Source organism: Gobio gobio (assembly GCF_949357685.1).
Source record: "Gobio gobio genome assembly, chromosome: 2".
In the NCBI taxonomy this organism is placed as follows: domain Eukaryota; kingdom Metazoa; phylum Chordata; class Actinopteri; order Cypriniformes; family Gobionidae; genus Gobio; species Gobio gobio.
In genome coordinates, this window is record NC_137098.1 from 63,630,576 (window position 1) to 63,656,896 (window position 26,321).

At 41.3% G+C, this 26,321-nt stretch overlaps 1 protein-coding gene across 8 annotated transcripts in view; it reads left to right on the forward strand.

The window, feature by feature from the left end:
- Window positions 1-26,321, forward strand: part of kdm6ba (lysine (K)-specific demethylase 6B, a) — a 127,750-nt gene that overhangs the window by 93,649 nt on the left and 7,780 nt on the right. For 7 of the 8 annotated variants that reach the window (XR_013815956.1, XM_079809158.1, XM_079809163.1 and 4 more), the window contains 12 exons: window positions 3,412-3,473; window positions 18,354-18,443; window positions 19,835-19,927; window positions 20,194-20,322; window positions 20,432-20,527; window positions 20,626-20,836; window positions 21,011-21,262; window positions 21,365-21,529; window positions 21,886-22,395; window positions 22,622-25,740; window positions 25,829-25,955; window positions 26,143-26,248. Coding sequence is in view for 7 of the 8 variants with exons in the window: in XM_079809158.1 (XP_079665284.1) it covers window positions 20,204-20,322; window positions 20,432-20,527; window positions 20,626-20,836; window positions 21,011-21,262; window positions 21,365-21,529; window positions 21,886-22,395; window positions 22,622-25,740; window positions 25,829-25,955; window positions 26,143-26,248 (4,705 nt within the window). In the remaining variant the exon portion in view is untranslated. The remainder of the gene's footprint in view (window positions 1-3,411; window positions 3,474-18,353; window positions 18,444-19,834; window positions 19,928-20,193; window positions 20,323-20,431; window positions 20,528-20,625; window positions 20,837-21,010; window positions 21,263-21,364; window positions 21,530-21,885; window positions 22,396-22,621; window positions 25,741-25,828; window positions 25,956-26,142; window positions 26,249-26,321) is intronic. The other variant, XM_079809164.1, reaches the window with a different exon arrangement.

Below are 26,321 nucleotides of genomic sequence, written 5' to 3' on the forward strand. Positions count from 1 at the left end.
TGGAGCCCACAAAGTGGGAGCAGAGTGTTGGTCTAAAGGCCGCTGTCTGTTCTCACACTCACATACCACTCATTTCTGCCATTGCACATCTGACAGATCTGTGTATGTGTGTGTTCAGGATTGTGCTGTGCTCGTGGGAACGCTGCTATATTAAGCGGCCGTGTGAGAACGGCAGACTGAGCTCTGCCCCTCCCTGATTATAAGGCCAGAGCCAAGCAATCGGAACTACAAAATTAAAGTGCTCAAAAATGCACATATCTCTTGGAATCTGGTGTAATAGCAGGATGTTGGTTCAACGGCCAATGTGTGTGTGTGTGTGTGTGTGTGTGTGTGTGTGTGTGTGTGTGTGTGTGTGTGTGTGTGTGTGTGTGTGTGTGTGTGTGTGTGTGTGTGTGTGTGTGTGTGTGTGTGTGTGTGTGTGTGTGTGTGTCGGGGGGGATCACAGGGCGTCACACCCTATCCCGTCTTCCTGTCTGGTGTATCCTATTATGTGGCCGTCGCCACACACACACCATTCCCAATTGCAAAGATACAGCGGTGTGAATGTGATAAGGGTTGTGTATGAGAGAAGAAAATTATGTCTTCACTGTTTCCCAAAGAAGGTATTCGCACATCTGCTGTTGTCGACATTTGCCTGTTTTTGGTTGGGGTTATGCTCAGAGCAGCTCACGTCCTGTGTGTGTGTGTGTGTGTGTGTGTGTGTGTGTGTGTGTGTGTGTGTGTGTGTGTGTGTGTGTGTGTGTGTGTGTGTGTGTGTGTGTGTGTGTGTGTGTGCTGTGTGCTGTGTGCTGTGTGCTGTGTGCTGTGTGCTGTGTGCTGTGTGCTGTGTGTGTGTGTGTGTGTGTGTGTGTGTGTGTGTGTGTGTGATGTCCTTCCGCTGCTGTCCAAGAGGCCTGGTTCCCGTGACACACTCCCGTGGTTTGGCCGGTCTGTTTTGTCTCTGTGCCACTGATGTAACCTTGCTAAATATAACGTGCTGATCACACACACGTCTGTTTGCTATTAAATGGACGTACTATGCTGTCCTCACACAGTTAAGAAACATCCTGGCATGGCAGATGGCATTAGTTTCTTTACAAAAAAAAAAAAAGTCTCCCCCTCTTTTTTTCTTTTCTTTTTTGTTTTGTTTTATATAGTTCATCATTTTGTGGTCCGTTTGTTACGTCTGTGCTATTTTTGCTCCTCTTAAAGTTACAGTGCAGTTCTCGTCTCGTCATTCACTGTGAAATGTCCTCAATAAACCCTGTAATGATGCTGACCTATTGTTTTTAGTTCATCTGAACATCAGATTAAAGTTTATTTTAGTCTATAATTTTTTTATTTATTTTTTGCGATCTGTTGCTTTTAATTTTGTGATAATAATAGTAACAATAATAATGATTATTATTGTACTTGTATTATATAATAGTTTTATTGTTGTTCTTTTTGTTATGTACACATAGCATAACATTTTAATCGGCAGATTAAAAAATCAACTAATACGTAGTATTTTTATTATTATTACTTACATGGCATAAAATTGAAATCAATATATTACAAAGCATATAATAATAATCTTTAACAATAATTATTATTATTAATGTTATTTACATGGCATAACATTTAAATGGACAGAATACAAAATCAACTAATAATTATTATTACTATTATCATCATTATTATTATTATTTACATGGCTTAACATTAAAATCTATATATTACAACAGCAAATAATAATTATTTATTTTAACAATAATAATAATAATTAGTAGTAGTAGTAGTAGTATTTGTGTTGTTATAAATTATTTCAATCTATAATTTTTGCAATTTCTTTGCAATCTGTTGCTTTTAATTTAGTAATAATACTAATAATAATAGTAACAATGATAATGTTATAATTGTTGTTATTTTTGTTATTTACATTGCATAACATTTTAATTGACAGAATACAAAATCAACTAATAATATTTATTATCATCATCATTATTATTCTTATTGTTTACTTGGCATAAAATTGAAATCAACATATTACAAAGCAAATAATAATAATCTATAATAATAATAATTATTATTATTATTAATGTTATTTACATGGCATAACATTTAAATGGACAGAATACAAAATCAACTAATACTTATTATTACTATTATCATCATTATTATTATTATTATTTACATGGCTTAACATTAAAATCTATATATTACAATAGAAAATAATAATTATTTATAATATTTATTATTAATATTATTGTTGTTGTTATAAATTATTTCAGTCTATAATTTCTGCTATTTTTTTTCAATCTATTGCTTTTAATTTAGTCATAATTATAATAGTAACAATGATAATGTTATAATTGTTGTTCTTTTTGTTATTTACATGGCTTAACATTTTAATTGACACAAAATCAACTAATAATATTATCATCATCATTATTATTTGTATTATTTACATGGCATAAAATAGAAATCAACGTATTACAAAAGCAAAAATGATTTTTTTTATTTTTATCCATTTTTGTACTGCTGATGTAAGTGTTATGGCAGTTGTATGAGCCCCATGTCTGCTGAATAGCATGTCCTAAGGCTGTATATGGTATGGCGTGACTTGAATGGGTGAGGAGAGCAAGTCTTGGGCAAAACATTTCTGTCGATTATTTCTGTATGATGAGGCGTGATTATCGTGTTCAGCTTTATTAATAGTGTGAGGCGGAACTGCTGTCCCGAGTGGCCGTGAGAGTAGGACAGTCACGAGGCAGCAGGCGGAGATGCGCCGGTTTGCGCTGTCAGGGAATTCCGGGGCCGTGCGCTGACGTCAGGGCCTGAGAGGGCGGCGCTGGCGAGAGCGCGCGAGCGAGTGCGCGCGCGCGTGCGGTTACGCTCACGCTCACAGGCAGCCAGAGCTGTGTGTCCCTTTAAAAAACCCAGCGCGTTCAGCGCAACTCGATCCCTGCCTTAACTCACAGACACTGCTCTGTGCTCGCTACAGAGACCCAACAACATTAAACATCAGCCACACACCCTCAGCGGAGAGACACAACTGACTTCATGCGTTTAAACCGAAGGATCTTTCAAAAACCAACGATATTTGCGGATTATCATTGTTGTTATCCAGCCGGGTCGGACTGGTGTATTCCTCTACACACCAAGGAGAAGTTACGGATAAACTGCGCTCTCGACATTCACCGGTACTGACAGGATTTTGTGCCCCACATTCGTGCTTTAGCCGTTTGTTTTTGTTCTGAGGCAGCGTCGACGCGACGCTTCTGCATTTTATTCCCTCAGCGCTTATAACAAAAGCTCCGCCTGTAACTCAAGCTTCTTTATGTGTGATCACTCATAATTAAATCATTTCACACGCTGACACCTCTCCAGTTTCCGTCTCAAGCCAGGTGTAAGGAAAGCTAAAAGATGTCCTCGTTTGTTCTCCAACAGATCCCGTCTAACTTTTGGGAGCACTAGTGGAGACGCAAGCCGAACGAGTTTTACTACTAAAGGTAAGTCAGTAACTTTCATCTCTTTTTTTCAGTTGTTTTATCATTGTTATGCACATGGTGAACTCGTGACTACTTAAAAGTTGAGTGTTGGCCGTGACTGAAAGAAATTACACTCTTTATTTCACGGTAGCAACAGTGTGTTTGAATGAAAGCGTTGTAGTAACGGTGACCGGAAGCCCAGCGCTCATTCCGCACGCGCATTAACCCTTTACTGTCCACCACCTCATGGCTCTCAGACAATGAATGGCTCTTTGTCTCCAGGCAAATATTATCTTGGAACAAATCAAAGCAAGGAAGTTTAATTCTTGGGCCAGGCGATTAATAGTGCACTGTATGGCTGTGTTGTGTGAGTGGGGTGTTCAGGGGGAAATTGTTTAGGTTGTTGAGTCTCAGTCCCACGTGTGTGCGGGTGAAAGGGGGTTGGGTTCACTTTGTAAACTGACCCGGCCCATCGCCGGAGTGGGCTGTGGCAAACACACAGTTTAGTTCATATAATATTTAATAAAATATATTAGTACTTCTAAATCGATATAAAATGTCATATTATATATGTAAAATCAAAATATATGATGTATATTATGTCCTAATGTTATGTATTAATTTAGAAATACTAATTTAATATATTAGCACTTCTACATCAATATAAAATATAATATTGTATATATAATGTATATTATGTCCTAATGTTATATTTATACATTTAGAAATACTTATAAATTAGCACTTCTAAATCAATATAAAATATAATATTATATGTATAATCAATATATAATGTATATTATGTCCTAATGTTATGCATATTAATTTAGAAATGTTTATATAATATATTAGCACTTCTAAATCAATATAAAATATAATATTATATGTATAATCAATATATAATGTATATTATGTCCTAATGTTATGCATATTAATTTAGAAATACTAATATAATATATTAGCACTTCTACATCAATATAAAATATAATATTGTATATATAATGTATATTATGTCCTAATGTTATATTTATACATTTAGAAATACTTATAAATTAGCACTTCTAAATCAATATAAAATATAATATTATATGTATAATCAATATATAATGTATATTATGTCCTAATGTTATGCATATTAATTTAGAAATACTAATATAATATATTAGCACTTCTAAATCAATATAAAATACATTATATATTGATTTTATATATATAATATATATTATGTCCTAATGATGTATATGTACTTTTAAATCAAAATATTTTATATATAAAATCAAAATATATAATGTATATTATGTCCTAATTTTATGTATATATATTAATTTAGAAATACTAATTTAATATATTACCACTTCTAAATCGATATAAAATATTATATTATATATATTAAAATCATAAAATATATGATATTTTATATATAAAATCAAAATATATAATGTATATTATGTCCTAATGTTATGTATATATATTAATTAAGAAATACTAATATTATATATATATATATATATATATATATATATATATATATATATATATATATATATATATATATATATATATATATATATATATATATATACTTTTTTATTTATTTTATATAATCTTGATAGTCATGAGTGTCTAAAGAGGTCATATTTTATGATTTTTCTGTCACATGACAGCAAAACGGTTTGCATACTTGTTAAACCCCACTGACTTTGATTTTGTTTAGTTTTTTTCCAGTTAATAATATTTTAAAATAAAAACTGCTTTTACATATTTTAAGGATCATTTAACAAAAGATTGCCAAACTTATGACGCTATTTGTCTATTTTGCCTATTGGACATGCAACGCTATGTAAGAGAAAAATGGCAAAAGTAATTTTTATTATGTTTGAATAACTTAAATTTGGACCCGAAACAGAGCAGCAGCACTTCACTGATCCACTGCTCTTTGTCAGACACGTGAGGGCAGGACTCCACTGCTGGTCCGTCTTGTGAAGTTGAATGGATGGCCTCAGCCTTGCTCGTGCCGAACTCAATGCGTCTGCCTGAAAGGAAATCATTTGCATCGTTTTCTACTACAACAAGCCTGCAGCCCTGCCTGGGGGTGGGGTGTTTTCCTCCGTCTTTGCATGTGCGTTTGAACATGTACTCGTACTCTGGGTGAAGGGAATATGCAGGGGAAGTTTCACTGTAACACGCTATTTGTGTTGCCATTGAATACACAGTGCCGACGGCATTGGAAGTTACACTGAGACAGTTTGTTGCCTGAGAGCAAGTCGGGACACTCTGCATTTTACGGGCGGTCATAAACACCCGTGGAATAAATACGGGGGTATATAGGAGGAGGAGGGGGGCAGGAAGATCCCTTTGAAGATAGACTTCCGATCAATTAGCACGACTGACATGAAAACAGAGAGTCTGCGTTTGTGTGTCTTTGAAGTTGTGTGGCGTAAATGCTGAGAGCGCAGCAGCTGCTGAGACTCCGTCCTCCTCAGACCAGCGGGTGTTTTGAATCAGCCGCCGGATTGCAACGTCACTGCCCCTTTGTGACAGCGTAAACCTGTGTTAAAGCTATACACACACACGACTGAAATCAGACACAAGCAGAGTGAGGGCGTTCTTTTGAGTAGTGACGTCCAATTCACAGTCTTCAGTCATGTGACTGTCACAGAGTCTTGGAGGGCAAAACCGCTATAGAACGGCAGCACAAGCCTGTCAAATTTCCATCTTAAAACTATAATATGTGAACAAGATGCACGTTTTGGGCACTTGTGATCCAAACACAGCACCTGCTGTGGTATTTCAATCAGTAAAAACATCAAAATCGATCTTATTTACTTTGTTAGCACACATTATACGTCACAGCATTCAAATAAAATCACTATAGGGTAGCCTTGCTACGATAGTCGGTGTTGCCGGTGTTACCGGTGTCCAGACTCAACACCGGTTACATCACTTGCCCACCGTGGCACCGGCCACCGTCTTTTTGATTTTTTTATAGTAGCCTAATAAAATAATTTAGTTCAGTTAGAGAACAGACAATACACATAAAAACTGAACGTATCTGCTTAATAAAGCAGGATCCGACCGTGAGTCTCGGCAGCGGCAGGAGTCATTCATCAGATTTAACCCTCAGAGACCTAAGGGTATTTTTACAATTAATTTTCCGCCTGGTGTTATTTACTAAAAAAGCTTGTAAAACATCAACCCTGTTGTGCACAGACAATTGACACACCTCTTTTTTTTCAAGACAAGCTGCACTGTCAGTATATTTGTGTTGCATTGATGTCACCTGAATGTAAAATAAGTTATGGGACCATAAAGACAAATGAAAACATAAAACGGAAATTGAATCACTCAAATATTTATTGAAAACACACACAAATAAATAAAAGCTAAGCATATTTCCTCTGGAAAACAGTTTGTTCAAGTCTTTGGAGTCCTGGAACTCAGGAATAAACATGATAACTTATACAGAACCAAAACTATTTACATTTTTCCAAAAAAAGTCCAGGCGCTTTTGGCCTCTTTGGATTTTGAATATTTACTGGTGCCAAGCCTCAAAACAGTTCCTATCAGGAACTTCTCCTCAAACTTTCTTCTCAAACTTTTTCCTCAAACTTTCTCCACAAAACTGCAGCGCGTCTCTCTCTCTCTCTCTCTCCTCAACACTAGCCATGCGTCTATCTCTCCACAATAACAGAGCTGTGGTTCGCGTAATGACGCACACCAACGTGGATGACGGATCAGCCTGTCATTGGTCAAACCCTCATCCAAAATGGCAGCTAGCATCGCGCTAGCGGCAAAAATGACGGAAAATTTATAAATTATGGACATCAAGTGGATATATCTTGGATGTAAGCGTTTTGATTTATTGCTGAACAACTCCAAAAAGATGCACATGTTCCAGGCTGGATAGAAAACCTTCTGTAAAGGCTACAAAGACACCAAAGACACCCCCGTGATGGCTAGCTCGTTAGCTTTCTGCTGGAAAAAACGGTAAGAAAATCGATAAAAGTTTCATGAAATAATATAGATATTTATCGGAGGTGCCGTATGACGTCGTGGGCGATGCCGTCGGGCTCTGAGGGTTAAGAGTGAGGAGCTGACTGAGATGATCGCGGAAGATTTGGTTTCAAAGCGAAACGTAAAAGCGCCTATTTAAGGGAGTTTGTCATTTGTTTTGTTGTTGTGTTTTTCATTAAAAATAATAGACTAATGAACCCATAATTCAAGCAACCCGCAGCCGAAATGGCGCTAATTCAAAACCGAAAGTTAAATGTGCACGGCCGCACAGAGAGCGCATTGTTTACTTTCGCCTGGCTCCGCAGTGCGAGCCTCCGCTACGCTGACTGCGCGCATTTATTTTTGCCGCGCGCACCCTCGCGCTCTTGCGGGCGCGTCGAGTATAAACAAGGCTTTACGGACAAACTGTTATTCATTCATGGCGTGCATCTCAATCATAGACTGATCAATGCTTGATCAGTGCCCTGACTACTGAACTAGGGAACTGATTGAGACGCACCCATGGCTTCACAGAGCGCGCATTTACAGACGAGCTGTCATTCACGGTGTGTGAATACGCAACACTGGCGCGTTTTCAGTTCAGAGCGGTCGTGTGCATGTTACTTTCGGTTAGATAGAATTAGTGATTTAAAAGCCTCCGCCGGTGATACCGGTATTACCGGTGTTGTCACACATCAATTAACCGGTGGGAAAATTTCCTCACCGTCACATCCCTACTATAGGGTGAGTTGCACCAATAAGGATTCAATTAAGCAAAGTTTAACGCTAATCTAGGATTTGTTGATATGAGTTTTATTTTAAATCGAGTTGCTGCACCACTTAATTTTAAACACTGATTAATTACGCAGTAAAACCGTTGAGCTGATCAAGTAAAAAATCCTTATTAGTGCAACCCACCCTTAAAGTGGCGTAATGTACTAAAACAGTGATATTAAAACACCATATTCAATACACCTTTTTGATGATGCATACTATATACAGGCGAGCGGATGAGCCAAGAATATGAGCGCGACGGGTTTCGATGGGGAAAATGTGCTTAACGAGAAACCTTGTGTTGCATTAATATTCTGTGTTCATCTGCTTTCCTGTACAAAGTATGCATCATCAATGAGGTGTATATTGAATTTGGTATTTTAATCAGTCCCTCCAGAAAAACGTGATTATGCGATCGCATAATTCAATGCATAATCAGCCAAAGTCCACACATTTCGCCGTATAAATTGCAGATTTCCGCGCGCAAAATATGCAGGGCTTGCGTGATTTCATAATTCGTGGCAAACAAAGTCACACATATCTGAGCAGAAAGTTGAAAAAGTAGCGTTTACTTCACACACGAGCAGTCATTTCCCCCCTTTGTCATGGGAACGTTATAAAGTGACGCAATTACGCGACGTGAACATCATCGAAAAGCAACTTTACAGATGTAAGATTGCACTTTTGTTGTTACCAGTGGGTTATATCATGTTTCAAAACGTATAGTAAGTATATAAGTAGTATGTAAATTTACATTACAGTAAGAGATTGTACATTGGAAGCACTTATTTTAACAGAAGATGTCTGTTTTGTATAGCTACCTCTGTAAAACAGGAAGCACACTTTTTTTATATATATATTTATTTGATTTATTAATTTTTACAGAAGTTGTAGCGCATTCCTTTTGTAAAGCTACAGAACTTGTTTGACTCAATGTTTTGTAAGTTTGAGTCATGCGTTTATTAACCCCTTACCTGTCACCCCCCTTTTTGAGAATACACATGAAAATGCACTATCCAAACTTAAAGGGCTGTAATTCAAGAATGCTTTGGAATATAGACCTAAGTTTGGTCTTGTTTTAAAGCAGACACTCGGCAGATTATTGCTGAAGTGAACACAATTCAAAATATGAAAGTATGAAAAAGTTATGGAAATTTAAATTTACTGTAAGTAAAAAATACTGTACTAAATATTTTTATTTTATATAAAATATATATTTTACAAAAATGATTTAATCTAAAATTACTATAAAATCAAAGCCATATGTCTAACCAAGTTGTGTTCCAAATTTGAAGTTGATATCACAAAAATTGAAGTTCCCATGAGATTTTGTTTAGGCGCTGTACCACAAATAGCCACCGGGTGTCACACATATTCCATTGATTGTTTTTTGATGCATTTTTCTGTAAATTTCTGTCCAAATATCCCTTCCATCACAAAATGGTCACCAAATATGGAACCCTGAGACTCAGACCTTTCCGACGATATGTGTTTTGTCAAGATTAGAAAAGATTTTTATTATAAAGTAGTTAAAATAAATGTTGTAATATAAAACATGATGACGCCCACTAGGGGAGGAGCACGCTAGAAGAATTTAAAGTCCCGTTTCCATGGTAACGCAATGTCCAATTTCAAAACGGTTTTCACAGGATGAATTTTGAGTTCGTAAGCTTTCGAATGATACCTAATTTATGATAATTACTCAAATATATGATACAAAAAAAGCAGATCAAAAAAAGAGTGCCAGGTGTCCCGCCAGCGGGACGGTGACAGGGAAGAGGTTAAGGTCAGAAGTAAAACAAGATGAGAACTTCAATATTCCCAGCACTTTCTGTGATGTAGTATGCTTGCTTATCATAGGAAGTAATAAGAAATGACTCCTTACATTAAGGTAGTAGCCTAATGAGAACAGGGTGTTTGGGGGAATTTCTCTTTTTCATCAAGCCGCAGTTTTTGCAAGTTCCCGCAATTTCATCGCATAAATATCCTGCATATTCCACCGCATTTTTTAAGAAAACGTGCCGCAAAATCAAGGATCCGCAAAAGAAACTCTGCATTTTTCTGGAAGGACTGTTTAATATCACCGTCTTACTGCATTAATACTGACTACAAACCTGGTAAAAATGACTGGCGGGCAATGGAGGAAAGCCTTGTTTTGCCCTCCAAAACTATGAATACGTGAACTGTTGTTTTGAAGCGCCATTCCATCATTCCCTGAAAGAAACGCTCAATCAGTGTTTTCAATGAAAAGAAACGAGTCGGTCTTCCCGTCATTCATCTTGAGTGACGGTCGGTGTGAATTTGATCCTAGCAGGTGGAGATAAAAACGGTGTAGGTTGCATATTTAGTGTGTGACAGGAAGGGATGATGGTGTAGGTCAGTTGGATGTGCGCTTATCACGCTAGCCCTTGATGATGACAGGGAGCCGGGCTTGCGTGAGGGTGGTTATACTGGTATTTCAGGACTGGACCAATAAAAGGAAAAGAAAAGCAATGTAGGCTGTAAAATCCTCCTCGTTCCTTCCATTGAGCTCTTGCGTGTGGGAGTTTTTCCCATGTCAGGACTGCTTTTGTGGTGAAAGGAAGTGATGTAGGCAAGTTAAAAGAATTTCACTCACTGGAGAAAGTGTGCGACGGTGTGTTCTGCATGATGAGTTTGTCTTAGTTGGTGTAATTAAGGACAATTAGTAAGAATTCTGTTTGACACCACGTTTTTTCCCTTCTTACTTGCTTGGTTTTTTTTCCCTTTGTCACTTTGCGCTCTCACGCTTTTGGCAGAAAACCAGAGTGAGGGGGGGAAAAGGGAAAGTGAGTAGAAAGGGAGGCAAGTGAAACTAGAGTGGGAGTGGTTGAGAGGAATGGAGAGAGGGAGAGAGTGGTGGAAAACAAAAAAGATCAGTCATGTTTCTGTGACTCAGTCAGATGTTTTTTTGGATAGAGTGAGCAGCCAGGATGCAACACTCATATCGCTGATGTGCGTCATGTAGGGGGGATTGTTTTCCTGTAGTGCAAATATCTCACGTAATAGTCAGTTTTCCACTTGTTTATGGTCAATAACTTTTATCATATTTCTATTAGAGTGTCTGGAACGTTTCGGGTGCCAGCCGTGACTCTCCATCCCGCTCGACAGGATCCCTCTCCGAATTTGTTGAGCTTCAGACGTTCGTGTTTTTGTACGCCACCACAGCAACCAGTTGCCATAGCAATCCGGGAGCCGGCTTGTTCGTGATTGATCCTTTTTGTTACTAATAACTTATAAGTGTGCCCGTTTTGTTTGTGTCTAATGCATTACTGGCTTCTGGGAAATGAGGAGATTGAATGTAGGAGGGGACTTTTGGGGGCTAATGAGACACAAACAAGACCGAGATGTGCAAACTGTTCCGGTAATGAAAAGCCGAGATGTTTTGAAGGCTACAGAGAAAGGTTATAATCTAGTGCTTCGTATTCTTAATGTTAAAAGAGGATGAAAGGGTGAACTCGTGTTTCCTGACATCTCACAATGACACGGTGACACATTTGTACTGTCTGAGCATGTTAAAAGTTTTCTGGCAGATGGCTGTGCAGGCACACACACCAGACTTTCATGTCTAGCAGGCGTTCGCACACTGAGTCACTGTGCACAGCACTCGTCTTTCAGCTCTTTTGGGCAGTGTGTGTTGTGTAACGTGTGGGCACGTCAGTCACTCTTTCTGTTCCGTAAAAAAGTTTTACTCTACTTCTCAGAGGAAGCATTACACAAGTTGATCAAAAACATCTGCTGAGCTTCAGAAGACTGAACATGATGAAAAACTAGACACACAGCCGGTCTTTGATTTGATTAGCTGGGCCATTCATAAATACGTACACACAGAATATGTTCCACAGGATGTTACCTCAGTCCCCTTTAAGACACCCTCCCCTCTTTTGAGAGGCCCACTTCCTGTTGCTCTGACGACAACTTCCTGTCTTATCATATCTGTTCTGCTTTCTTTAATCTCACATGATGGTATATTCACATTAACAAACAGTCACCAAAGCAGCATTTTCCCTGACTATCCAGATGGAGATATCAAGATATCTTAAAGGGACAGTTCACCTAAAATGAAAATTAGCCCATGATTTACTCACCCTCAAGCCATATTAGATGTATATGACTTTCTTCTTTCAGACGAACACAGTGTTATACAATTTAATGGCGCCTGAGTTTTTAAAAGCGCTATTGAGTTTTTGTAAGAAAAATATCCATATTTAAAACTTTATAAACTATAATCACTGGCTTCCAGCAATGGCTGTTCACAAGAGAGTCGAGTTCCGGCGTGAAGGGTCTGACCCAACATAGGGTACAACTCTTCTTATATCGAAAAATCCTTTGACATTTTTATTTTAAATCTTCTGTAACCCCTCCTGTTCGAACCGAAGCGGGATTCGAACCCGGGTCTGCCGGCATGAGGCTAAAGGCTGCAACCCCTAGCGCCAGTCTCTAGCGTCTCTTGAGATCAGAGGAGTGAGGTTTACTCGCACAACAACCACTAGCTTTTACAGTCGTCTTACATCATATATCCATATTTATAACCTAATAAACTATAATCCCTGATTTCCGGCAACAACGTAACCTTGCGTTCATGAGACAGTCGAGTTCTGGCCTAAGTTTTAAAAATTGATTTTATTTTTTTTACACAAACCCATCGCTTCGCTTCAGAAGACATTTATTAACCCACTCGTATTACTTTTCTCATGGATGGATGCGCTTTTTGGAGCTTCAAAAACTTGGGCACAATTCAATAGCTGGGATTATTTAATAAAACTCTGATTGTATTCGTCTGAAAGAAGAAAGTCACTCATACATCTAGGATGGCTTGAGGATGAGTAAATCACGGGAGAATTTTTTTGGGCGCACTATTCCTTTAAATTCCAATTACCACCAAGAACGATATCTATGTTAGCGTCCACACTAGCGGATGATATTGTTCTGTTTATTCTAAGCGCGAGCTTCAGTTTTGTCGTCTGCCACTTTAAACGCTCTGGGAGGATTCTGATTGGCTGTCAATGTTTTTATCGTTCATCAGCTGGGGATGAAATCGCTTTGAAAGTGCTATTGTTTCTCTGAGCCATTATCATTATAGATGTGGTGTGGACTCTGCTATTCTTTAATATTTGGAACGTTTTTAGAACTATATCTTTATTGTTATGGTTATTGTCCTTGGTGTGAACAGGCCTTTTAGATCTGATCTCTTAAACTGCTTAAAGGAGCATGTTTCATAACACAGGTCTTGAATGTCATAACCATAGGCCGTAAAAAAAATATGGACGTAGTGTCCGTGTCGTCACCCATTGGATTCTGAAGAGCAGTTTTGAAGCGTAAAGTCGGGTCGAGCTGGCCGTCGCCATCTTTGGCAGCGCATCATCGCACGTCACTCCCGGATAACAGAAAATGGGCAAAGAGGCGGGACGTGGGCGGAGCTGAGGTGACAAGATGACTAACAGACAGCAGACAAATGGCAATCCACCTGTCACTCAAAGTGGCCACGCCCTTTATTATGCAGAACTTTAAGGCTTTATATAATGCAAACGAATGAGTTATAAAGAAATTCAACCCCCTCACAGTTCTCATGAAGGACAAAATTAGCTGTAGAGACCAAAACCACAATTGGTACCAGACTGTAAATATGTTTTCTTCTGCTGTAAAGTTGGGCATTTTAACATGAGCTCAATGAGATTCTGCTCCTTCTGGAGCCCTAGTGGCCAGTCGATGAATTGCAGTTTAAGTCACTTCCGGATTGGCTTCAAGAGAAACTGCGGGAGGTTGCCGCTTGGTCATAATCGTGACCTACTGACTTCTCTCTGGTCAATTATGCCACACTTCTCCAAATAATTAGTTTGCTTAAACTCCACCCCTATTGTTACAATCGACTGCAAGCTCGCGAATTCAGACTGTCCTCCATCTATTCAATGAGAGAGAGATACAAACAAGTGCCCACCCTTGTTTTGAAAACATCTGTCGCCACTTCCATTTCAGCGCAACTTTGAAGACAGCCTTGTTGTTTTGGACATTTGACATCTGTGGAAATGAACATATTAGTGTTCATTAACCACAACTCACTCCGCCTGAAATGGTCCAATAGTCAGTGATCAAGTAGTGTTTTTCATTGAATGTGTTTTTCATTCAGGAGAAATGACACATTATGGAAGTAAAATGGTTTGTGAATGGTTTGTTTCATGTTGACATCTCCTTTCATGAGTGTCAGTAATCACCTCGCTCAAGGTAATGACTAAGGGTGTTTTCTCAGCAGTGCTCACCACAGTGACAGCATGGATGTTTACTCTCGTAACAGGACATGACCACTAGAGTTACTAAGAAAAGCATCATGTTTCTCTCTGAGACGAGTCATACTGTGACCGACACCTGAATTCAAGACTCAATTCTCTGAGTAATATTGATTATTTTGGTGTCACGTCAGGTCAGCTGAGTAATAAGATACTAGTTTTCTCAGCATTTGTTTAAACTGCAAATCTGCCCTGGCTTATATATTAGCCTACATATTTATTCATTAGCCAGATGGACAACAGCACTTTCATTTAAACATGTCCTTTGCATATGCAGTGAACATTTTTAGTGTTTATTGAACGTCAATATCATATCAATGCCTGTGATGTCAAGCGTCTGTCATTTAAATGCTCCATCCCGATGGATTTATTGTCTGTCTAGCAGCCATAAATCAGGAACTAGGTCAAGGGACATGAAAACGAGAGCAGGGAAACCGATCGTGGTGAAGTTGTGACATTCTGAAAGCATAATGGAGCCAGTTGTGAAAGTTTTTATTGTGGTGTTGTTTTTGGAAAGGTGGTGCAAGGTTGAGGGAAGGTTGTCACGATGTTACATGTGGGTGAGGGCTTGGCCAGAGTGTCATATAGAAGCGAGCGCGCGCGTGTGTGTGTGTGTGTGTGTGTGTGTGTGTGTGTGTGTGTGTGTGTCCTCAGCTGAACTTCCTCACTGGATCAGCATGTACACTCTGTTGCTTGTGCGCATGTTTGTGTGGAGGCTATGAGTGTGGGCTAGCGACGCCATTGTGACGACTCAGCCTTGCATCACTGGCACACACACACACACACACACACACACACACACACACAGAGACACACACACAGGGAAGGGAACAGACGCAAGCCTGCTGTGACGTTGTGTTTCCTCTGAGTGTGATCTCTATCTGAGGTGGGTTGTATAATGGCCAAATGTGAGCGCTCACCCACGGGCTCTTCCGCTGTCCCCTCTCACATTTCCCCAATATTTCTCTCCTCTTCCTATCTGTTTTCCCTCTCCAGGCTTACGCCACAATTCCTTGACTCAACTCCATGTTGTCTTTTATGCATACTTGCGCGCTCAGCTGTTTTGGCGCTCTGTGTAGTTTCTGGCAGGAACAAGGATGGTGTCGTCATGCTGGGAATGACATCCTTCACGCGACCCATTTTAAAATAATCTCCTCCTTTTGGTATTGTTTTCACATTGCTGTGACGTCAGCCCTTTATTCTTTCAAAAGCGAATCAACTTAAATCCTTTTTTTCTTTTAGTCCAGCTGTATGGTTGGTTAGCCCGCACGGTTATTTCCTGAAGGGATTTTTTTTTTTAGTTGTTTGAATGGACAGGGTTGGTTGGAGACGCCCACATAGCCCTCGATTGGTTTGGTGTTTTTAGGTGCTGATCTGGTAAGTGTGACGACCAAGCCAGTGACTGGAATAGTTGTTTGATGTTTGTTGTTATGGGGATTTTTTATCAAGCTGAGGGTCGACGTGGGGGTGAATGGGGGAATTTTATAATTATGGCGTCATCGTTGTAACATTTAAGGATCAAAAGTGATTTGAATTCTTTTCAAATAGTTTTTGAACACAATTATGAGTACATACTGGCTCATACCCAAATATGAGAACACATGGCATTTCTAGAAAACCGAGCTAATGCCGATGCAATGCCTTACAATAAACTAATAACCACTCAACCACGTTTACTTTTATTGGGTAGCACTTAATTTTACAGTCCTGTTCCCCATGTACATACTATGTACTTATTATAGTAACTGCAATAACGAGGTACTAACCTTGACCCAAACCTGTTAACACTTTATTTTACAGTGTCCTTTTTACATATACTTACCATAGTAATAACAGTAACTCAACCTAACCCTATAGTAAGCGCATGTTGTTAATTAATATTACTTAATTACACGGTAACAATGACACCTTAAAATAAAGTATAACCACAATATACCTCATATTACCCATTACTTTCTTAGGTAAGTACCCACAAGTGCACGTACTGTAAAATAAAGTGCAACCATGAATTGCACCGCAAGCCAACTGCTTTCTCCTCGACGTCGTGAGTTTTGGTTAAAAAAAACCCCACTGTAATTTTACAGTGCATATGTTTGTGAATGTTTATCGATGACGGCACACTTTCAGAAATTCCCGACGCTGCGACTGAGGTGGGCGTCCCCGATCACCTGACCGTAAAGTCTACGCAAGAGACGGGGGGGGAGTCTGGGTTGTGGGGTAAGCCCTTTCCATGGTTGAGTCATGGGAGTTCCCCTGTTAGACAGCAGACAGCTAGCTGTTATCAGACCGTGTGTGTGTGTGTGTGTGTTTCGATTTTTCTCTTCCTTACAATACGTTTAATAATCGGTTTCGGCGTGCTGTAATGTTTCCCCGTTACTAGAAATCTATATTACTAGTAACGTAAAACATGTTCTCGTAAAAGCAAAGCTGTAGCAGAATGATGTGGATATGTAGTACTGAGAAGTTTCGTTTTGCATTTGTGTGCGTGTTATTCGGTTTGTGTTCTAGTATGCATGTACACTGAAAAATATGATTCAAACCACTACGCACAACTGTCTCTCTTGGCAGTAACGTCTCACGTGTTGGTGAGTATCTGCTATTCTGACCAAAGTTAGATTACAGCGTCGAAAGACTCGTTATATTCAACTATTTTAACCAGAGCAGTTTTGCTCATGCTTGTAAAGGCTGCTTCACAGAGCATGTCTAAGAGTGGCTTACAAAGTGATCAAGTTTATGGAGTTATTAAAGTGAGCCGGTGCAGGTTGCAATGTTTCCATATTTTTTTGCATAAAGCATTTTGATTTATTTAGAATTTAATGGAATTAGAATTTATGTAAATGCGGTTGTCACTACCTGCAGTTTTTGGCGGTTAATTCGGTTGCATAATGTGATTGTCACTCCCATAAATTACTGAACTATTTGTGTACAGAACGGGCTTAAGCACTGAAAGGTGAATTGACAACAGAATTTAGCTGAAGTGTGCATGTGGCCTATATTGTGTTACATTACCTTGTTAGTAAACAACAAAGAAGCAGAAGTTAACTATGACGACCTCCGCTTCTGAGAGCCCAGGGAATGTGAAAATGGTCCATAGTGACCATTGGTGTACTCCAATTTCATACGAATGTATATATTTCTCTCGTGCTAAAAGCTTGCAGATATCCCAATCCCCTGAAAGCACTTTATCCACCCTGTTTTTCTCATGGAGCGTTTTTCCCGAGCTCCAGTTTTCATATGTGATGGTTGGCTTTCCACACCAATACGTCTCTATGAGAGCCAGGCCCGTGTTTATTCAGACACCTCCCCACAATAACTCTCACCATTGTGTGTGAGAGACAGTATCATGGATTTCCTCTCACTGTTGTCCTGCTCACCACCCAAGAGCTCCCAGTGTTGCAGACGGATTTCCTGCAGTTTCTCATAAACATCCACTTCTCGTCTGGATTGTCAATGTTTCTCACATCTTTTGTTCTTAAGCCTTGAGAAGCTCAAATATTTTTAGTTTAATTAATTAATTAATTTAACATTTGAATCACCTATATAATATCCATCCGTGTTATTCTAATGACTTTATTTTTATTGTAAAATATTAATAATTATGATTATATTATAATATAATTTAATTGTCGTTTAATTGCAGTGCTTTTCTTTCTTCTCTGAAGTCCTTTTTGACACCCTGTCTGATATTATTGATGGCACAGCTGCGAGGCCTGGCTGTTTTTACAGCACTTGTGCTGATTGGATGGAATCAAGCCAATGTAATAGACCAGGAAAACAAATAAGAGTCGAACTCAATCCACTGATGTTTGCCTCTTTATCTCTCTCTCTACAGCGATCAACGACCTCAGAGATGATCGAGTGTTGGTGCTAAACCCTAACTCTTCAGACATTTGAGAAGTGGTGCTAGATGCTTATTTGACAGGTAATTGTGTGCTTGTGTGTGTGTGTGTACGCAGAAACTGTCTAAGATTGCAGTGTATTACAGGGTCATGATTATTCCAGTCCCCACTAGCAGCTAAATCCAGACTTCCTGAAATATCAGAGAAGCCTTTTAATAGTGCAACACCATGAGCCAGAGAGGAGTGGGTGGGCTCGTATGCACGCTCGGCTCAAAATACACACACATACGCGCTGACTGACTAAACCTGCTGAGCAATGAATAGCTCACACACACACTTGCTGTATCCAAACAATCTCAGAATACTGCCGCATACATATTTATCTTTGGACTAATTATGCCTTTTCACCAAAATTACAGCTTAAAGACTATATAGAGGCGTTAAAGGCGTGTGAATTTACCCTGCCTGCTGAGTAACTAGCCCAGGACTAACCTGTCAGGTTATACAGCATTTCATGGGTGGCAAGTTTTGCATCTGTGGCCTGTTTTATTGTACAAGTGTGTGTATAGAAAGAGAGAGCCTGTGCCTGTCACACTTGAAACGCTTTTTTGCCAAGTGCATAATTAGTGTGTGCTAGGCGTCTTTTGCTGTATGGGCATATGTGTGCGTGTGCCAAGCAATTTCAATCGAGTGTGTGCACACGCGCTTGCCAATATTTGTGCATCCAGCTTGCGCTCGGTGTGCCATGTGTGTTCAGAATGCGTGGGAAGCTCGGTGTGTTTGCATGCGTGGGTGTTTCATGGGAGCACAGCCGGTCTTCTCACTTTGGAGTCTCCCTGAAGAACACTTTAATTTTAGACCCGTCTTTTTCCCCTAATCTGTCCATCCATCCTGTTCAAGCCTTCTGCTGTTCCTTTCCTCCCTCCACCCCTTGCTCTCTTTCTTTCTATCCTTTCCTCTCTCCATCACGCCTGGCCTAATGAGATTAACCTCAGTGCCTCTCTTGTCTCACACACACACACACACACACACACACTCATACACATGCAAATAATCAAACTCAAGCAACACAACACAAGTATACACACTCCTTTATGTACACATGCACACAGACACCGCTGGCTTGACTCCAGGACTTTGCTCTGCTCGTCCCCTCCCTCCCATCACTCTCACCCTCTGCCAAGAGGCCTCAGGAAGGGTTATAATGACCTCAGTGTACTCACCCTATAGGTGAACTCCCACAAGCCCATCTGTGCACCCTTTCCTCCCATTAGAAAACAGAAGAACACTGCCCCCTAGAGGTTACAAGTGGTACTGACGTTCTGGAGGGTTCCTTTGTTAATAGCTGCCTTCGGGCCAAACACTCATACAGACTACAAAGGGTGTGTTTTCCCCCTGTGTTTAATGGATTTGGCTGTATATTTGTGCCTCACCCCCTTATGTCCCATCTCTCCTCTTTTCTTTCTTTTTTCAGTTGGCAGGAGTAGCAGTAAACAGCTTCTCCTTCGTGTTGGTGAGTGGCCCTCTCTGTTTTGCAGTGGAGGGCTTCACACTCACAGCTAGTGTGGTGAGTAGAAATTATTGAACAATAATTTAGATACGATTATTTGGTGCCTCTTAGCAAAACATTATTTTGTAATATTAACAGCGTAGCCACTAAATAAAGTGATGTCTGCTCTTCCATCTGACTTTAAGCTAAGACATTTAGGGCAGCATCGTGACTTAATAGTTCAGTGTCAAAACCACTTAACTGCTTGCAATCTTTCCAGATGTATTGGCTAAGATATTGAAGATGTGTAGGAAATGACATAATTAAGTAGTCTTTGTTTGTAGTCTAGGCTGGATGCATCACACACCAGAACAGTTCACCGGGTGCAGCACGCGGGACCCTTTTCCTCTGGACGGACTCAACCGGGGACCATGGGCTCCCGTGGGCAGCCGCGCCTGGCCACCTCCCTCCAGGTAATTATACCTCATCATCAGGGCTGCATTATGCTCTCAGTGACTTCGCTGAGTTGTGTTAACAGAGCTATCAAAAGGAATGATGAAAGCAAAAACATTCTCTTGATAGGTGCTTACCTGGTGCCAGTCAGCATCAGTTCCTCTCACATATGCCACCCAGTCACATGACTGGCCTAAACCAGCCTAGTAAATTCTTAAACAATGGGTGAGTGCCTTTTTAAGCTTTATTGTTGTTTTACAAACACTTCTGGCAAAACGTACAGCTAGCGTTGTAAGTTTGCTAATGTGCCTTTCCATTTCCAGGCCTTTACATCGAGGGGATAAGCAAGACCTGTCTCAGGCTTTGCTGCCAGGATTACAAAGGTTACCCCCTGCTCCTCCAAGGCCTTGGGAACCAACCAGAACTGGCCAGGGTTATGATCCATTGCCTGGGGATAACCACAACCGACTACACAATGGCTACAATGCAGGGCCTCCTGCACACCTCACAGCTCGAGCCAATCAGCTACTGAAGGTGAATATAGACCTTACGTTTCATAAGCATCTGCATGATGTTCATGTAATAAGTCAATGACTAGCTTTAATTTCACACGTTTAATAATTCAATTGAATGTGTAGCACTGTAGCTGAATATTAGGGTTAAGAGTACTCTCACTAAACTTTGTTTCTCTCTCTCTTTCTCCACAAGTATGGTGCTCCTCATCCTCAGTTCACAGCCCATGGCTCACGGCCCATGCCCCCAATACCTGATATATGGACTCAACCTCAGACTCAGCAGCAACCCAGAGGACCTCACTCTCATTCTGGACAGTTAAAACGGCCTGGGCCCCCTCTGGGAGAGCATTCTGTCATTCAGCATACCCCTGCTCCATCTCTACACCGGCCCATGGAAGAGTGCCCCAGTCCAAGCAAGAGAAAGAAGAGCTCTCTGTCTGACCAGGTTGGTCATGTCTTTATGGCCTCACCCATGCATTTTCTGTCTTTAAACTCTCCTTTAACAAACGTTGTAAAAAGCCCGCTCTTTTTCTGTTTCTTATATCAGGCTCATCATTCAGCCATGCAGCGCATACCTGCTCAACCTGTAAATTTGAATCAGCAGACATCCTCTCACTACCCCTCTCCCAAACCTGGATTTTGGAACCCACTGCACAAAGGAGGAGCACCCTGGAACCCAAATGAACGCAAAAGCGGGCAGATCGATTTCCAGGTCAGTCATCCCTGATCTGAATATTAATATTTAGTGATATTGGGTCAGTTTAATTGCATTATCTGTCCCTGCCACTTTAATTAGCCTTCACATTTACCCACATATTACACTTGTCATCTTGTCAAAGAGCAGAAATTGTAGGCGACTCTATTTAGCAGGTTAAATATCTGGACTTGCTATACGATCCAAGTACTGTAGTATAAAATGTTTTGAACTAACATTTGGCGATGGCTGACTGACAGACAGTCGTGTAGTATGAAAAGCACAGCAACCCGTTGTCGTGTAGTGTATCGGCTGACATTTGTGTCTAGATGTACTTTCCTTAATGGCTAATTCTTCTAATTCTCTATTCCCAGGATTCAGCTGCAACAGGAATTGGAAGTTTCCCATATAAACCGCCTCCTTTGAATCCATCAACCATGTCTTCACCTACCATTCCCCCCACAAGAGGTTACGGACAAAGCAGGGGTCCTCTACCACAGTCCCACAAGACCGGTCCGTCATCACAGTCTCTGGGGCCACCTTCACAGAGCCCTCACATCCACCATTCTACATACCCCTACCCCAACAACAGACCTTCAGCTCAGACCCAAGGGCAACCACAGGGTACTACTCCACAAAGAAGACATGATTCTGGAGTGAATTCTTTGGATAGCCAGGCTCCACCACCACATACATCCTCTTCATCACTGCGGGCAGATAGGGAGCGCCCTGCACCCTCACCAGCAAACCACACCACTGTGCCTTACAGTCACTCCCAGTTCCAGCCTCACCCAGGGCTGATCCATTCCACCAACCCACCAGCCAGCAACCAGGCCAAGGCCACAGTACCTCAGCACAACTCCAACAAACCCTGGAAGAACCAGGTAACACACACACACACACACAGAGAGAATGAAATGAAGTGAATCACTCAGATTCAACATGTATTAACCAAAACCCGGCTCTTGATTTAAAGAGTTAACTGATTAAGACTTGACAATTACTGCCTATTTAATATTAGTCAATAGCATATGTGACATATAAATATTATTATCAAAAGTTACAATTTTGTGTCTTGTTTTATTGACTCTAATATTCATTTCCCTTTAGGAATCACATGACATTTTAGCAACAGGGGATTCTCAGGTTGTCGCACGCCTTTCTCAGGCAAAGAATAAGGTTGTTGGGGGCGACCAGGGTCCAGGGACGCCCAAACGTGTGAGCCCTTCTCAGGCCCCTGTTCGAAAACCTGTCATTACCCCAAACCTGGAAACTCCTCATCCACCTTGCTCCCTGGAGCTATACACCAATGTTGGAAGCCTCCCTACTATGAGCTCTGCACCTCCTAACACCTCCATCCCCAGCACCCTAAGCAACTGGAGAGGAACGGATTCTTCAGTGCTAATCTCAAACCCAAACCATGTATCCATGATTGGTCAAAATCGGCCACATCCAGGGTATCAGGGTGTCCACCCTGGTGTTGGAACCCTTCCACACCCATATAGAGGGGCGCAATCTCAGATTCAACAGTCCACTCTCCCTCACACAGGACAAGGTAGACCTAACTACACCCCAGTGTCCTCTACTTTCTCCACCCTAAACTCAGGGCTTCAGAGATCAGGGGAGAGCGTCATCACCAGCAAGACCTCTAACACTCTCCCACAAGCCGTCAGTTCACCTTTACACCACCCTCAACCTCCAACACACATAAAAGTCAATTCAGCCCTCCAGTCAATATCCAACAGTTCATACAACTCTGTGCCCATTCAAGCTTTCTCCTCAATTTCTCAGGCAACTACTACTGTTTCAGCCCCAGTCTACCCAAGGTCCTGTTTGCAAACTTCTGCCCTAAACTCTCAATCCATTGCTGACGCTTTAAATAAACTTGATGCAGAGTTGCAGGGCCACATGCAAGCGGAAGAGAGAAGGAGAGAACAGGAGAAAGAGAGGAAACGGAATGTGGAGAGACAAGAGGTGGAGACAAAGCCACAAAGTGAGTCTGCAATCAAGAGTCTGGAACGTTTGCTGTCAGGGAGTGTAGCTGAGCCTCCACCTCTTCGTTTGTCTCCAGCCAATGCACCCTCTTCCGTCTCACCTCCTAGCCAGAATTCACCACCTTATCCCTGGTTGAGTCGAGGAGGAGTGCCCCCACGTCCTTCTGGAACTGCAACAACCATTATAGAACGACCACGGCCACCCCCGCTCACCCCCCAGACCGAATATGCCCGTGAGAAGCAAAGGCAGAGAGAGAAATGGAAGAGTGGAGCACCATCTCAGAATACTACAGGGATTCCCACATACCCCTTAGAGTCAGGTCTCATAAGCCCCTCCCACAACCACACAATGCAATTGAAACCTGATCCATCCAAAGATGTCACCATGTTGAAAAACTCTCATATTCCTGGGATTTTGGATGCTATACCCAACCCCCCGCCCCTGCGAGAGCCACCCAAACTGTACCAGGCTTTCCCCAAGGATGTTCGCTCTTCATGCACACAAATCAGCACAGCCACAAATAGCTTGCAGAAACACATGCCCAGTACAGGACTTGGTAGTCTGGGTAGCAGTGCTAGTAGTTGCAGTGGTGACTCTGATGGTGCCCAATTTGAGGAGGAAACTTCAGAGCTCTTGCCTGATGGATTGGCTAACATTATGAAGATGCTGGATGAGTCCATCAAGAAAGAGGAGGAGTTGTATTCTGGTCAGAGGGGAGAACAGGCAGTACCGGAATCTCCATTTTCTGCAAATGTGGCACCGATGAAGAGTTATTTATGCGCACCAGACCTCGTGCCTGCCCTAAAGCAATCTCCAACTGAGGATTTTCAGGCAGATAGCCATGCAAGCCCACCTGTGTTAAGTCGGCAAGGTTCCTTGACATCGCCTTGCAGTCGCACTTCTTCACCTGAGGAAGAAGAGGAGGTTCTTAAGGTCATTCCCAAGTCTGCCAATTCCATTAGCATGCACTCCCAAGAAAGCGTTCTTGCCACAACAGGAACCAACTATCGCCATAGTGACTTGGCCAAGCTGTATGGCCTTCCAGAGGTAGAGAAAAGTGAGTGTGAGGATGATGAAGAAGATGAAACTCCATCCTGTTCACCACCACCTCAGCGGCCACATCTCCACCAGACAGGTGTAAACAGCATGTTTAAAAACCTTGCGTCTGTACTTGAGAGCCAGAAATACACCTACCGGGGTGGGCCCTTTGGTCGTCCTCCTCCCTCTGCATTTGTGGGAGTTAAGTACTCTTCGTCTCTTTCTCTGGGGCCTGACATTTGCAGGCAACAACAAAGCACTTCTCCCACATCAGGTACAACTAATCACCCAGGTTTTAGCAGTCCGACGCAAACCCCTGCCATTAGTAACTCAGATCAGCCCTGTCCCCTCTCGCCTACAGGTTGGGCATCCGAGAGGACAAGAGGGGATAAAATAAGCCAATCAGATCTTTTTGGTAATGATGACGAGGAAGAGATTTCAGAAGAACCCACTGGAGATAAGGATTCAGAAACTCTGAAAGACTTGTTAGATAGACGACCAAAACTGACCACCATCTCAGAGTCTTCGCTAGCAGAGCTTGGTCAAAGCTATGAAGTGAACAAACACATACTCCCTTATAAAGACCACTCAAAGGCAGAGTCACAGATATGCAAACCCGATAAAGAAAAGGACCGGCACAGAGAACGAGAGAGGAAACACAAACACGGTAGCAGTAGCAAAAAACATGAGGACAGGAAAGAGAGAAAGAAAAAGCACAGAGAAAGACACGACGATGCGTCTATTTCCTCGTCCTCATCTTCCAGCTTCAGTCGACGGCACAGGGATGGAAAGTCGCACAAGGAAAAGAAGAGCAGGCAGGTGCTGGGTAACCTGGACATTCAGAGTAAGGAGTTTAGGGAGAAGGAACAAGAGCGTGACGGAGACAAGAAGAGAAGGAAAGAGGAATGTAACCTATCTCAGAGCGAAGGGGAAGAGTGGGCACAAAGTAAAGACAATGGCAGCAGCTCAGGACGTTCCTCAGAGCTCCCATCAGCTTCATCGGCGTTATGTTCGGACGACTTTCAGAAACTAAAGGCACTGACAGATGGACCACCCAAAGAACTGAAGATACGCCTCATAAAGGTGGAGAGTGGGGACAGGGAGACCTTTATTGCTTCAGAGGTGGAGGAGAGGAGGATTCCTCTGGAGCAAATCACCATAAAGAACACAGCTAGTGAAATCATCAGAGCCTGCAAGTAAGTGATATTTCCATGCAGGACATCCCAGTGGCAGTTTGATGACCATGAAAGACCAAATCTAATACTTAATGTCTTCTTGTTTCAGGGGAGCTCGTGTGAAGGAGAAATTCAAGGAATCATACCTCCTACCTGCCTTCTCTGTTAAACCAATTACGACCCCAGAGCTGCCCATCCCTCGAGAGAAACTCAACCCCCCCACACCTAGTATCTATGTAAGCACTGCAGTAGCATTGTTGGCATCTCCTGCCCCCTTGTGGTCATTTATTGGTATTACATACACAACAACCTCTACTATTCTGTCAATGCTGGGGAAGAGTTGTCTCATAAATGATGGGAAATTCCATCAATGGTGGAGTTAAAAGCATGTCTTAATGATTCCATGTTGGTGTTTCTCTGCAGTTGGAAAGTAAGCGAGATGCATTCTCTCCGGTCCTGCTGCAGTTCTGCACAGATTCTAAAAACCCCATTACGGTCATCCGAGGACTAGCTGGCTCCCTTAGATTAAGTAAGTTTAGATGCTGGATGAACCGTTTAAATTTTGTAACTCTACAGTTGCTGTTGTGGAAACTGAGTTGCAC